The 13,962-nt window shown below is 44.4% G+C and overlaps 1 protein-coding gene across 1 annotated transcript in view; it reads right to left on the reverse strand.

Moving 5' to 3' along the window:
- Positions 1–12,799, reverse strand: part of Ccdc170 (coiled-coil domain containing 170) — a 77,652-nt gene extending 64,853 nt beyond the window's left edge. Inside the window, exon 1 of the mRNA XM_052750954.1 lies at positions 12,685–12,799. Within this exon, the coding sequence (XP_052606914.1) occupies positions 12,685–12,750 (66 nt within the window). The 5' untranslated portion in view covers positions 12,751–12,799. The remainder of the gene's footprint in view (positions 1–12,684) is intronic.
- Positions 12,800–13,962: the final 1,163 nt, after the last annotated feature.

Genomic DNA, 13,962 nt, shown 5'->3' on the forward strand with positions numbered 1-13,962 from the left:
GGAACATATAAAACCCTCCCAGGTAAACAAGGTAAGAAATAAACTCCTCAAGCTCTATATAACACACTTCTCGTTTAACCAGAATCCACATTTCCCTCATTTCTATTTTAATCCTCAACGTCTAGCCCAGCCTTCAGTCCACCATGGAGTGGGGGCATGATGGAGGAGACTAACTCATGGCATGGCAGCCAGGAATTGGACCGACACAGATTGCCTACACTAGGAAGCTTTCTCTTTGTTCATGTTTAGTCTATAAAGCACCCCCACACACACACCTGCAGGATGGTGCCACAGTCATCCAAGGCAGGTTCTCTCCCTTAGCTGGTCCTCTTTGAAATGCCTTCATAGACACAAATGCTGCAAAGTGGACTTTAGAAATCCCTAGGCATCTCACAGCCCAATCAAGCTGAGATTCAGGATAAATCGTCACGGGTTTAAGTCCACCCTTTGTCAAATAGACACCCAAAACGTCTATTTGACCCAAATAGACACCATAAAATTCTACTCTAGGACCCACAAAAGGTTTATGTCCATCTTCTACTACGAAATGCATTTAGTCCATCTCCAACGGTCCCCACAATCCTAGCAGTTTTAACCACCTACATGATATTCCAGCATAAAAAAATGTATTTTAATGTATTCTTAGGAATAATTCCTGAAAAAGAAATGGCTGTGTGGAGGTCCTCTTTCCCCCTCGGCCTTCTGGCCACCAGGTCAAGAGGGGAAAGAGGCAGATGGGGAAACAGAAAGCTGTGGCGACCCATGAGCACAAATGGAGACAGCCCTCTGGGAGACGGATTTCAGTGAATCAGCTCAATTTTACTCCAGAGTATAAGGAACACATAGGATTGGGGAGCCTGGGGACAAACCCTAATTTACAATAACTGTCACACTCCTATCACAGGGCTTAGTATGTGGCAGTAGGGTCCTGGAGCAAGTCTTCCTAGCAGGGATCTGTGCCAAGGGTCAAGCTAAAGATGAATCAGACATCTGGTTTAGAGACAGCTTTCAGATAAGGCCAGTCCTCCAGGCCCAGGGACGTTCTCCAGATAAGGGCGGGTAGAGAACTTTGCTGGAGAGAGGGAGCTCCAGGGAGGGAGCTCCAGTTTGCGAAGCTTACTGAGATAAGCTGCTAGGCCCTGCTGAGGCTTCGACCTCTGACCTTCAGCAATGTCTGCTAACATGGCTGTGTAATAAACATTTTAAGGATTTTGGGTGCTTATCTCACATAAAAGCAACACCAACTTACACTTCACCAATAAACTGAGATTCATCCCATGAAGGGTCACTATATTTTTTTTTTTATTCTTCTCTCATATAGTACATCCGAACTGAAGTTTCCCCTCCCTCCCCTCCCCCAAGTCCCTCCCTCTCCGTCCCATCCCTCCTCTGCCCCTCCCCCATCCACCCCTCCTCTGTCTCCCCTCAGAAAAGAAGAGGCCTCTCAGGACATCAACCAAACAAACACAGCGTAACAAAGCTACAATAAGACCAATAAGAACATACCATCCCACCATGGCTAGATGAGACAACCCAGCAGGGGGAAAGGGTCCCGCAAGTAGGCAAAAGAGTCAGAGACAGTCCCTGCTCCCACTGTTAGGAACCCCACAAAAATACCAAACTCCTCAACCATAATGTATATGCAGAGGCCCTAGGTCAGACTCCTACAGACTCTCTGATCTCTGTGAGCTCCCATGAGTCCCAGGCAGTTGATTCTGTGGGTCGTGTTCTCGTGGAGTCCCTGATGAAGGGTCACTATTTAGACACCAGCTTTTCATTATTTCTGTAGGCCTTTCAAAACGTCATTTTCCAGGGCTAGGGAAAGCTCTCAGTGAGTAAAACAATTGCTACACAACCATGTGGAACTGAGTTCAAACCCACAGAACCCATACAGTTGGATACAGTGGCGAGTGTCTGTAATCCCCGCAAGAGAATGGGAGGCAGGAAAAAGAACCCCACAGTCAGCATGCCTGGTTTGCACAACTATACAATGACAGAGAGACTGACCCCGACTCAAAGTGTAAAGGGAAGACCAAAACACCCAAGGCTGTCCTCTGACCTCCACACATATGCAAATCTACACACATGCATGCACACACACACAAGCATCGTACACACACATCTTTTTTTGTTGTTTTTGTTTTTGTTTTTGTTTTTCAAGACAGGGTTTCTCTGTGTAGCTCTGTGCCTTTCCTGGAACTCACTCTGTAGCCCAGGCTGGCCTCGAACTCACAGAGATCCGCCTGCCTCTGCCTCCCGAGTGCTGGGATTAAAGGCGTGCGCCACCACCACCCGGCAATACACACACATCTTTAAAAAGATGTCTGTATTCAATATTTGTTCCTTGAAGGACACAAAATTAGTGATCCTTTCTCAAGGACTGGATACATGAAAACATAAACTATCATTACACTAATTTTACTGCATTCAGCTCTTACAGTAATGTCACAAGACATGAGCAGCTTGGTCTTGCCCAAGGAGCCCACAGGGAGTGCACCATAGAGCCTGATTTCAAGTCTACCTGCTCATCTGATCCTTAAACCCAGGATTTTACCCTGGGATCTACAAATAATTTTGCTTGTACCTTGCCAGGACTATGTTTATATAAAGTGTACTCCTGTGCATATCTGGGTTATCACCAAAATACACAAAAATATAAATGAAGATAGTGTTTTTAAAATACATTTTCTTCTTGAACTTTCCATAAGTCATGTGCTATATACCCTTCTGTACTCAAAACCCCATTGGAGAAGCCAACCCTGGCCCACACTGTTTTTTGTCTACACCATCTCACGGATTCCACAAAGGACACACCAAGTGTTAAATACTGAAACCGAGCCTGGACTCAGCATAATGCAATGCAGCATTATTTAATACTGGAGTGACTTCGTAATGCTGACGGTGTTGTCCACAACGTATTAAAAGGAAACAAGGCTCTAAGAGGACAAGGAACCATCTGTCTCCTTCCTCCTCTCAACCCTAACCCCCCATGTTCATTCTGCTCCAGCCACGGTGGCTCTTCAGCCACTAAATCAGCGTCCTCTGACTCTTCCACATAAGTTAAGTTCTTGTGTTATTCCCGCACGTGGGACCAACCTTTATCCTCTGTGTCATGACCACTGTGGCTATGATTTATCTGAATGACTATTTATACAACATCCATTTCCCCTGAGAGACTATTAGCAAGAGAATGTCAGTTTTGTTCACTGCTGTTTTTTCCAGTGACTAGCCATCAGCAAATGCATGGGGGGATGAATGAAAGAATGAATGATCCATCCAAATGCAAACCAAGACTGCTTGACTCCAGAGTCCATATTCTCAATTGTTGTATTACTATCCTCTATCTGTCTGGTCAAAAGTTTAAAATAATCTCTCTTCATAAATTGAACTTGTCCCTAAGCCCCAGTACTACTATTTGCTAGTCTGACTACTGTAATGATGGCTTGTATCCTATATGTAATGTTAAGGGCTTTGACTTTAATTCATAAATCTCTTTCCAGTTACTGTCTAAAAGATGAGTTCTTTTTTCTCTAAGTGCGGAAACGTACAGGTTGGATTTGGCAGATTTAGAAGTGTATATATTATCCAATATAGTTCTCAAACTGGACTCAAAGAAGTTGCAGGGAAATTAACTGACTTCAGGGCCTATTTTCAGCGTCTAGTACTGTCTTTGCATTTAAATTGGCTCTCTCTCCACAGGAGGCATTAGGTGCCTCTGTCTGGATGGATGATGACTGAATATTGGGAACATAGCCATTTAAGGGGCATGGAGGCAGCGGAAAGCCCTGTTGACAACTAGCTAGGTGGAAACTGTATGTGGCTTTCCATTTTCCAGAGAAAAACTGAAAGAATAAGGTATATGAGACTCAAAGGACCATGGAATGGGAGTGCGGAACAGGTCGCTGGCTGAACCCTCAGAAGCAGGGCAGAGCCGAGAACTCAGCCAACACTGATGTCCATGGGGGCCAAGAAGAAAGACTTGGGGGTCACAAGGTCATGAAGAGGGTTCCTAATCTTCAGCCCCATGACAACATATTCATGATCATTTTCACCATCAGAAATTAGTGTAAGAGAGACAGAGAAAACAATGGGGTGGGTTTCCTTGCACAGGGAAAGAGATATAGTTCCACTCCAGTTAATGTCTCCTGATAATAAATGGAGTCGTGACCAAAAGCTTCATTTTCCTCACCTAAAGGACATCATCTCTAAAGTGGACACTCATGCATTTGTCCGCCCTGGACTTTGGCCCTCGCCACAGACTTAGCCATCATCTGCTGACCACCTGAAGAAAACTCAGGTGAACCAAAGGGTCCGAGCGGCCATTGCCTGCAGTCCTGCAAGGCAAAGCACCACGAATCTAGTCCTCTAAGAAAAGAAGTTCTCGGGGGCTGAATCGATGGCTCCATGGTTAAGAGCACTGACTGCTCTTTCAGAGGACCCAGGTTCAATTCCCAGCACCCACATGGCAGCTTACAACTCTCTGTAGCTCCAGTTCCATTGACACTCATGGCAAAACACCAATGCACATAAAATAAAAGTGGAAAACATTAAAAAAAAGAAAAAGAAAGAAAAAAGAAAAGAACTTTTCCAAGAACCAATTTAGCATTTTGTAGTCAAAGGCTATGAGAAGCCCTCATGTGAGGCATGATTCTGCAGTTAAAGATACTTCCCAGAATGTTGCCAAAGGCCTTTGCCCTGAATCGGATCTGCTGGGTGTAAGACCCGAGTACGTGAATAAGGATTCTAACTTCAGCAAAGGCTGTCTGTCAGTCAACTCAGACTTACTATAACAAAATACCAGAGCCTAGACAACTTAAACCAAAAACCTTTCTCGTCCCCAGTTCTGAAGGCTGGGAAGCCTGAAACCAAGGTTTTCTCAGTGAGAGCACTCTCCCTAGCTCGTAGGACCCTATCCCGTGTTCTCACACGACAAAGACAGAAGTCATTCGTCTCGAGGCTTCCCTCCACGCACACCCCACACTCTAGTCTAGGAAAGCACACATGTGTGTGCTTCGTCGTCGTGTTTACCCCTCTGGATTCCTCCATGAGTTAGTGTGTTGACACTCGCCATGCTTGGCATCTCCCCTGTGCACACGTCACTTATTGCTCATTATTTGTCACTTAACTAAGCTATAATCTCAATTGCCAGAAACAGTACTTTCTACTCTGCAACCTCCTTTGCTGACTGGCATGTGCTGGTGGGAATTTTTTTGTTTTTGTTTTCTTGCTTCATGATGAAGAAAACTTCCAAGAATGATCCAATGAACTCAAGACTCGTTTAGACTCAGTCAACAATTATGAGAACATTTGGCTGCATTTAACTCACCTCTTCGTGTGTGAATGACGATTCTGATGGCTGAATCACTTCTGAGCAATTTGCACACACGATGGCCCGTTACGCCCAAGTCCTTCGACACATATTTCCCAAGAACAAGAGCATTCCTTTCCACGTAACGTCAAATTCAAGACGTTTAACAAGGCTGCAGAATTATGCACCAATTATCCCAGTGATGTTCTCTCAGAGTAACAGTGAATGCATGGCATGTGGCTGTCAAGTAGCCATTTCTCAGCCTGTGCTTGTCTTTTGTATCCTCAGCCATGGGATAAACTGTCATGGACTACTCGTGTGCCTCCATGGAACTGTCAGTCATGGAGAGACATTGCACATGCCCAAACTGAGAAACATCAGTCAACAAACAACTTTTGTTTTTGCTGCTGTGAATCAACAACTTATGCCGTTGGCATTGATGCTGAGGTTACAATATGTTAACTTTCCTATGCCAAAAGCCACGCTTCTGAAAACAATCTACTGCTGTTTGTTTTTGTTTGCAGGATTCTTTGTGGGTGTTGTTGTTGTTGTTGTTGTTTTAAAGACAGAGTCTCACCAAGAAGACCAAGCTGGCCTCAAATCATAGCAATCCTCCTGCTTCAGCATCCCAAATTCTTGGATTTCTGGCTGGAAACTCAGAATGTCTGGCTCAAACTACTCTTGAATAAATACATCTGTAGGACGAATTGCTAAACGGTCTTATTAATTTAAAAAAAAATCCCAGAGCCAGATATTGGGGTTAAAACCGAGAGATCAGAAAAGCAAAAAGAAGCCAGCCACATTCTCACCACTTGGAGATCCGCAGCCAAAAAGATCTACTTCCTGTATACCCGTACCTATATGCCTTTCTGTTCTGCCATCTCACTTCTTCTCTCCACCCAGCTACATCACTTCCTCTTCCTGCCCAGCTCTGTCACTTCCTATCTGTCTGGTTAGTGCTAGGATTAAAGATATGTACCACCATGCCTGGCTCTGTTCTCAGTGTGACCTTGAACTCACAGAGGATGATAGGATTAAAGGCGTGTGCTGCCATTGCCTGACCTCTGTGTTTACTATAGTGGCTGGCTTTTTCCTCTGATCCTCAGATGAGCTTTATTGGGGGACACAGATAAAATATCACCGCATACATCTATCTCTTTCCCATCAACAGGTCTGCTATTTCTAGGGCACGCTCCTTCCAGGTTACCCAGGACTCAGCCATTGCCACTCATCTCCTTGGAGTCACCCCTCCTTACCCTAGCCAAATGGGTCTTGCCCTGCACCCTACGAATCTCAGCTCATAACCCTGTCTGGTTGTCTTCTCAAAGCCTTTGCCACTCTCTCAAATGCTGTTCTCCATTGCTTCGTTTCTAATAAACCCTTTTCTCTTACTCATACACGACTTCTGTGAGGGCGGATTTTAAGGCAGGCCCTATGGTGGCCGCAGGAAGGGGCTCCAACTCCTGAGACTGTTGCCCTGTGACTGGCTATTCCAACAACTCACTAGCAGAACCCTTGCGGTTCCCATTTCCTCCCCAAGTTCTCACTTTTGCTCATCTAAACATTTAGGTTTCAACATCAGGACCTCCTATCAGAAATCCTACTAGACCCCAAATCCAAGAGGTTTATAGAAACCTTTATAGATTTATAAAACACCCTAATTACCCTTGTGTCTTAAAACTCTTGCCTTTGGCACTGATGCTGAGGTTACAGCATGTTGACCATCCTCTGCCAAAAGCCACATTTCTGAAAATGAATATCCATGGGGAAGGTTTGAGAAGAAAAATATAAAGGAAAATTCAACGAGAAGAAAATCATTTGGGTTACTCAGAACTATAAAGCAGGTATTTATTTTATGAACTAATACCCTCCCTACTGCCCTAAAGAGATATTTATTTATTCCATTTGATAATTTTATAAGCAACCTTTAGTTATTCAAGCAATATATATCTTGATACCGAGACTGTAGCCAGTGGGGCTGGCCTATCAGTCACTCAAAGAGTGAAGTGTCCTAGTCTACCCCAGCAATGCCTTTGAACTTCCCTACCCTGAGATCAAAGCTGCAACACACCAGTTTCAAAGGAGAAGATCAACTAGAAGTAAAACAAAGAAAGAAGGAAACCTTGAGCAAAAGAACATGGCATAAAAAAATTCCTCGTGTACCCAGTGTGGCTCCCTCATACAGTTTTTAAAAAATTAGTCCTTGAACATGGGGGGGAAAAAAGTAAGTCTTTATAAATTTATCAATTTAACTCAAATCAAGAAGCATCCACTATTGTTTGAAATGCCTCCACATTCTATTTGCTGACACTAAGTAAAGACAATCTCTTTAAAGGATATTATGAAAAAAAAAAAAAGTGATTCTCTCTTTGGTGTTCAAAAAGTCCTGCCCATTCTTTGAAGGTACTATCTCCCCCTGCATTCTGAAGCCAGAAGGTTCTATCTCCCACTGCATTCCAAAGCCAGAAGGTTTTATCTCACACTCCATTCTGAAGCCAGGTGGCCGGCGAGTAGGAGCCAGGAGAAGATGAACGGTATAATAAAAATCTCCAAGTCAAAGTGTAAATGAGCAAACCTGCCATCATTATTCATTTACCTCTTAGGCATTTTACTCTGAAATGACTTAGGATCCTGGAAATGATGCAAAACCCGAACAAAGACTTTCTGATCAAAGACATCTTCCCCCAGCCTCCCCTGAAAACAACTTGTGCACATTTATCAACACTAAGAGCTTAGAGTGTTATAATATTACTGCTCTGCAGGCCTTAATCCAGTCTCACAGTTCTTGCAGTAAGAACCCTTTCCTGACCAGGAGCCAGTGCAGGTCCCATATTACCTTTGGCTTTCATATCCCCTCAGTCTTCCCTCGCTGCCTCAACACTTTGGAAGGGTACTGGCCAGGATTTTGCAGAATTCCTTTAAAGCTGGGTTATCTAACTTTCTCAAATGATTTGATAGTTTTCCTTCGTTCATAATAGTATAAAGCTCTCATTTCATTCAGCCCCTACCAATAAAGTACTTCTAGGCTTAGGTCTAATTATTTCATAATCTAAGGATTCACGTGAGCGTGCGCACGTGTGCACACACACACACACACACCACTTTAGGCACAGGGGAGAAAAACATCTTGATAACTTTATCTCATAGGGATTGCAACAGAGCAATAAAACTTTAAAGTGAAGAAATAATACAGATTAGGAAGGAGCAGCTGCCAAGATCGACAGCAACCCACATGAGTGAAGAGACTCAAAGGCTCAAAGCATTGTTCGGGGCTTGGTGTTTGTTTATTGAGAACTTTATATACGTGCATAAAGTATTTTCATCAAACCCATCTCCTTTTCCCTCCTCTCCAATTCCTCTTCCAGCCTTCCACTATTTTACACATGTCTATTCTCACAATAACTTCACTAAATCTGAATTTTAGCCCTTTAACGCCTCCCCTACTAAACTCTTGACTGGTTGATCCACCTGACCCTAACTGAGGTATACTTGAAGTGTTCTCGGGCCAATGAGATGACTCAGGGAGTGAAGGTACTAACTGTGAAGCCTGATTCCAGTCACTCAGACACCCATGGTGAAGAGAGAGAGCTGTCTCTGACAGGTAATCCTCTGGCTTACACACACACACACACACACACACACACACACACACACACACACTCACACACACTCTCCCTCACACATACGCACACACTCACACACACATAAACACACACTCACACACATGCACACAGTAAATGTTCAATTTCAAAAGGAAGGGCATGTGCTACCTCGTGTGGATTTGTCTGTTCATCCTAACAGACCTACCAGGTTTTCTTCTGGTATTTGAGGCTATATTACTTCCTGCATACACACTTAGAACTATTACAATTTCCCAGTGAATGAAATCTTTATCATCTTAGGATATCAATTTTTACCATCACCTCGAGTGATGTCTTTTTGCCTTAACATATTCAGTTGTTTGGTTCCTTATGTGCCCGGGTCCTCTGTACCAATAACCAGCGCTCTTAACCACTGATCCATCTCTCCAGCCCCTGTGACGCCCAGAGGAAAGAGACTTGCTCCACTTCCCAATAGTAGCTTGTACTAGAGTCATAATTTTCATTCAGAGCCTCTAAATGAGTGAAAACAGCAATATTGGAAAATAGCCTGAATGCTACCATTAGTTCGTGGCCCTGACAAGAAATCAAAACACTTTTCACAAAATTCCCGCTTTATAGCTTTTGCTGATTGTTGTCGCTGCCCCATCCTTGGGTGGCACTTTCACACCTCGCTACTGTCTCAAGTGCATGAGGACTCCCAGTTCTACCACATTGTTCATGAATTCTCCAATGCACGGCCCCCACATTGTTCATTAATTCTCCAATGCACGGCCCCCTCCTCCCTGCCTGAGAAGCTCCGGTCAGTTCTAACATCGCCCACAGCTCTCACATTTTTCTAGCCTCGGGAAGCTCTTCTGGTGGGTGATTTGATTTCGGTAAATTCAACTGAGGAAAATCTTAGCATGAACTCTGCCTCCTGAAGTGACACCAGAGAAGGAATATCCCTTTCATGACTCCAGTTCCCTTGACCACGAACGCTACTCTCCAGGAAAAGCAAGAACTCATTGCTTTTTCTAGCTTCGGTCACACTCTCGGATCCTCAAGAAACTGATTGTTGAGGTGGCAGCAGAGGTACTGGTTGAAATACCAGTGATGGTTATAGCAGGAGGGAGACTAATGCTAATTTTAACTAGGATCATAGCAGTCTGTTAAGTGCCCTTCACACACTGACTATGAAATCCCCCAAAGACACTACATGGTATTATGAGCTCAGTCTCTCTCCTTTCTCCTCTCTCTCTCTCTCTCTCTCTCTCTCTCTCTCTCTCTCTCTCTCTCTCTCTCTCTGTAGTGATTTGGATGAGAAATGCCCCCCCCCAAAGGCTTCCATATTTGAACACTTGGTCCCCTGTTAATGGCACTGTTTGGGGGAGGCCATGGAACCTTTAGGGAATGGAGCCTTGCTGGAAGAAGCATGTCACTGGGCAGGCTTTGAGAATTCACTTCCAGTTTGCTCTTTCTACCTTCTGAGTGTGTTTGAAGGTGTGATCTCTCAGCTCCTGGCTCCAGCCACCTGCTGCCATGCAGAGGGCATGCATGGGCTCTCCCTCTGGAACCAAAAGTCCAAATAAACTCCTTCTTCCATAAGCCATTTTGAGTCATGATATTGTATCATAGCAAAAAGGGTAACATTAATGCATCTTCTTTCTGGTGAGAACATTCAAGTTCTAAAGTCCTAAAGAATTTTTAACCAAAATATTCTGGAGAAGTAGAATAATCCGGATTGCTTGAGCCCTGCTTTTATTCCAAGCCTGGTGTCTCGGTCCCTTTGATATCTAGGCTATCAGAAAGGGACCTCCTGTGCATGCTTTGCATTTTAATCCATTTTCCAGTGCAGCACAGCAGGAAATGCATAAAACTTTCAGAAGACAGTTAAGTCTTAGTCGCGTCTTTTGTCAACCGAGCAACCCAACTGTATAATTTGAAACGTCCTTATTATCTACCTAAAATCATCTCAGACGAACGATTTTATAAATTCAAATTCTAATGATAATAAATGCTGGCTTTTCTCTTTCCACCCGTCTCAATAAAGTCTATTTCTTCCAAGCCAGCTCCAATATCAAGTGTATCAAAAAATCTCCTTTATAGTAGGTAGGGGTTTATCCTAAAAGATAATTACACAATTATGATGATTATGATGATTAAACAAGTGCTTTTACGTGTATGAATGTGTTGCCAAGTGTATGTGTAGGTGCACACGTACAAGCCTGGAGCCCACGGGAGGTCAGAGGAGGGTGGTGGGTCCCACAGTACTAGAGGAACAGCTGGTTTGAGCCACCATATCAATGTAAGGTCAACACATGGTCTAACCACTGAGCCATCTTCCCAGCCCCGATAATCGTTTACTTATCACTGAGGGGAATTTTACAGTGGAAGCATCCGCTAGACATAGTCCCCGTCATTGGAAACATTAACAATAATGGTCATGCTGATATTTCACAGCTCCTGAAGTAATGTACCAAGACACAGCATCTCCTATGTAGCCTCTTACCAATCATCAGCTCATGGGGAGTCACAGTTGCAAAAAGCTGAGGAGCTGGTTCAAATTTAAAGACACTAAACACAACGTGTGGGGGGGTGGGGTGGAGTAAAATATCTTATATTTGGGATAATTGCCGAAATTTAGCAGATAATATACATTCGACGATATGATTATAATAATGCTAAATATTCTGAATTTGACCACTGCACTTTGGTGAATTCCCTTATTCTTACAAGAACAAATTTGGAGATAGGATCTGTAATTTACTTTGAATGGGCTTGCTAAAAGTACATTAATAACAAAAGTATTACATGACATATATGATTCAACCATCTTAATTCAGAGAACAGACAGTACATTAAGATAAAATGTAATATCAAATATGAAATTGTCAGAAGAAAAATTAGATGTATCTGCATATCACGCATGATATTGGTTCCCCACAGTATGTGAAGAATCAGAGAAACCTAGAAGTGGGGTGACAGTCAAGTATGCTAAATAACTGAATTCTGATAGCATGTTAGAGAATCCAACCTATGGGTTTTTGGGTTTTTTGTTTTGTTTTGTTTTATTTTTTCCGAGACAGGGTTTCTCTGTGTAGTTTTGGTGCCTGTCCTGGATCTCGCGCTGTAGACCAGGCTGGCCTCGAACTCACAGAGATCCACCTTCCTCTGCCTCCCGAGTGCTGGAATTAAAGGCATGCGCCACCACCGCCCGGCTCCAAACCATGTATTTAATCTAATTTTGCCCAGAGTATGTACATGGTGGACACCTCCTAGGTTGGAGATTTATTCTGAAAGCAGTACACACACACACACACACACACACACACAAATTTCCAAGGAGGACCAGGCAGATTCAGAAGTTTCCCTTTCCTGTTTGGGAGTGTGACACCTCTTAAGTCCCCAATGCCTAGTACATCCTAGGAGTAACGAGCAAATAGTTCCAACCAAACACTCTTTGGGGACCCATTAGCAGCCTGCAGGCTGGAGGCCTTGTGAGGCCCAGCGCTGACCCCGCCACCTCTAGGTTAGAAGACGCTGCACCAAATGGAAAATTCAGTTCCTTGAATCAATCCCTTTGTTCCCTGGAGATTGGGTGGGGGAAGAACCTCCAGAAGAGGCTACTCTGGGGAATTCAGCCAATTTCAGTGGTTAGAGAGGCCGTGTGGCACCACCTCAAGACCTGCCATTCCTGACCACTTTCCCTGTAGGAGTTGAGCTGCTTCAATCCCACCCACTGTGCAAACCCGAGACTCCCGTGCCCCTCCCACGAAACAGCAGCGGGAACTCTACCTCGGGTGGTGAGGCGTCGTGGGGGCGCTCCAGGCTCCTGGAGCCCAAGGAACTGCTGTGGCTCATGTTGGCTGGCCTCCACGAGATGCTGCTGGGACCCAGGAAGCGGAGTGCTGCAGCGCACGGAGCCAGGGACACGGGTGCGTCTCCTGGGGCAACAAGTAAACAGAACCAGGAGGCGGCGCCTGTTGCCTGAACTAGCCAGTGGCCAAAGCCACCACGGAGACCCGCAGGCCACAATGCAATTATCCCTTAGGGATCTGTCCTCCTAGCTGCCAATGACACTTAGGGACAGAGGTCGTTCTTAAGAGGTGGAGGGGTGCACATTGCTACGGTGAGTGTAATTCCAGGTCATAGGCAACGCTGGAGACTGAACCCAGGGCCTCATGCATGTTAGGCAAGCACTTAGACAATTGAGCCACATGTCCAACCGTCTCAGCTGGGTTGGTTGTTGTTGTTTGTTTTTTCTTTTTTAAGAGTCATGCATTCACTTTGTACCTGGCTCTGCAAAGTATCTAGCCTGTCCTGGGTGAGTGAACGTTCTTCCATCCCACCTTCTCAACAACCCTGCCCAGAAGCACAGCTGTAGCAACGCTGTGTAACCTCGTGGCTTCTTGCGACATACTCGCAGGCAGGTGGCCTTTCACCAGCAGCTCCAAGTGTTCCCGTGAGAGTTGGAAGTGGGTATTAGAATAATCCGTTTTCCAAATTAGCAAACAGTCACAGTGGGATGAAATAAAAGCCGAGGACACAGAGCTGTCAAGTGGAAGACGGGCGACATCCCAGACCAGAAAACTAAGTGTGGTGGAGGAGCTTGCCTTAGTTAGAGGAACTGGAAGTGAACCCCACAGTCGCATCGTTTGAGAACCCTGGGGGACACATGTGCTGTTGGAAACACACGTGATATCGGGGCTGAGGCAGCTTTTCTTAGGTTCCATCCAGTCATTCTCGATGTACCCATTACATGTATCTAGATGTATCTCCGGGTGTCTTGGCCTTGGCAAGTGGTTATTATTGTTTAACTTTCTGAGGTTTTGTACAAGTATGAATTGTATGCTAAGCGTAATTCTTTTCATTCTACCTCCCACGACCTTTTCTGCACCCTCATGAGTCCCCTTTGCCACAAGGACAGTTTTATTTCTGCTCTTATGTCACATATACACATGATTTACCTATACGAACATACATACAAAATCTAAGAACTACAAATGAGAGAAAATTTGTCCTCCAGAGGCTGGCTTAACTCACTTGATGTGATTATCTTCACATTTTCCAGAA

Source organism: Peromyscus californicus, unplaced genomic scaffold (genome assembly GCF_007827085.1).
Source record: "Peromyscus californicus insignis strain IS unplaced genomic scaffold, ASM782708v3 Scaffold_22__1_contigs__length_63687245, whole genome shotgun sequence".
Taxonomy (NCBI): Eukaryota; Metazoa; Chordata; class Mammalia; order Rodentia; family Cricetidae; genus Peromyscus; species Peromyscus californicus.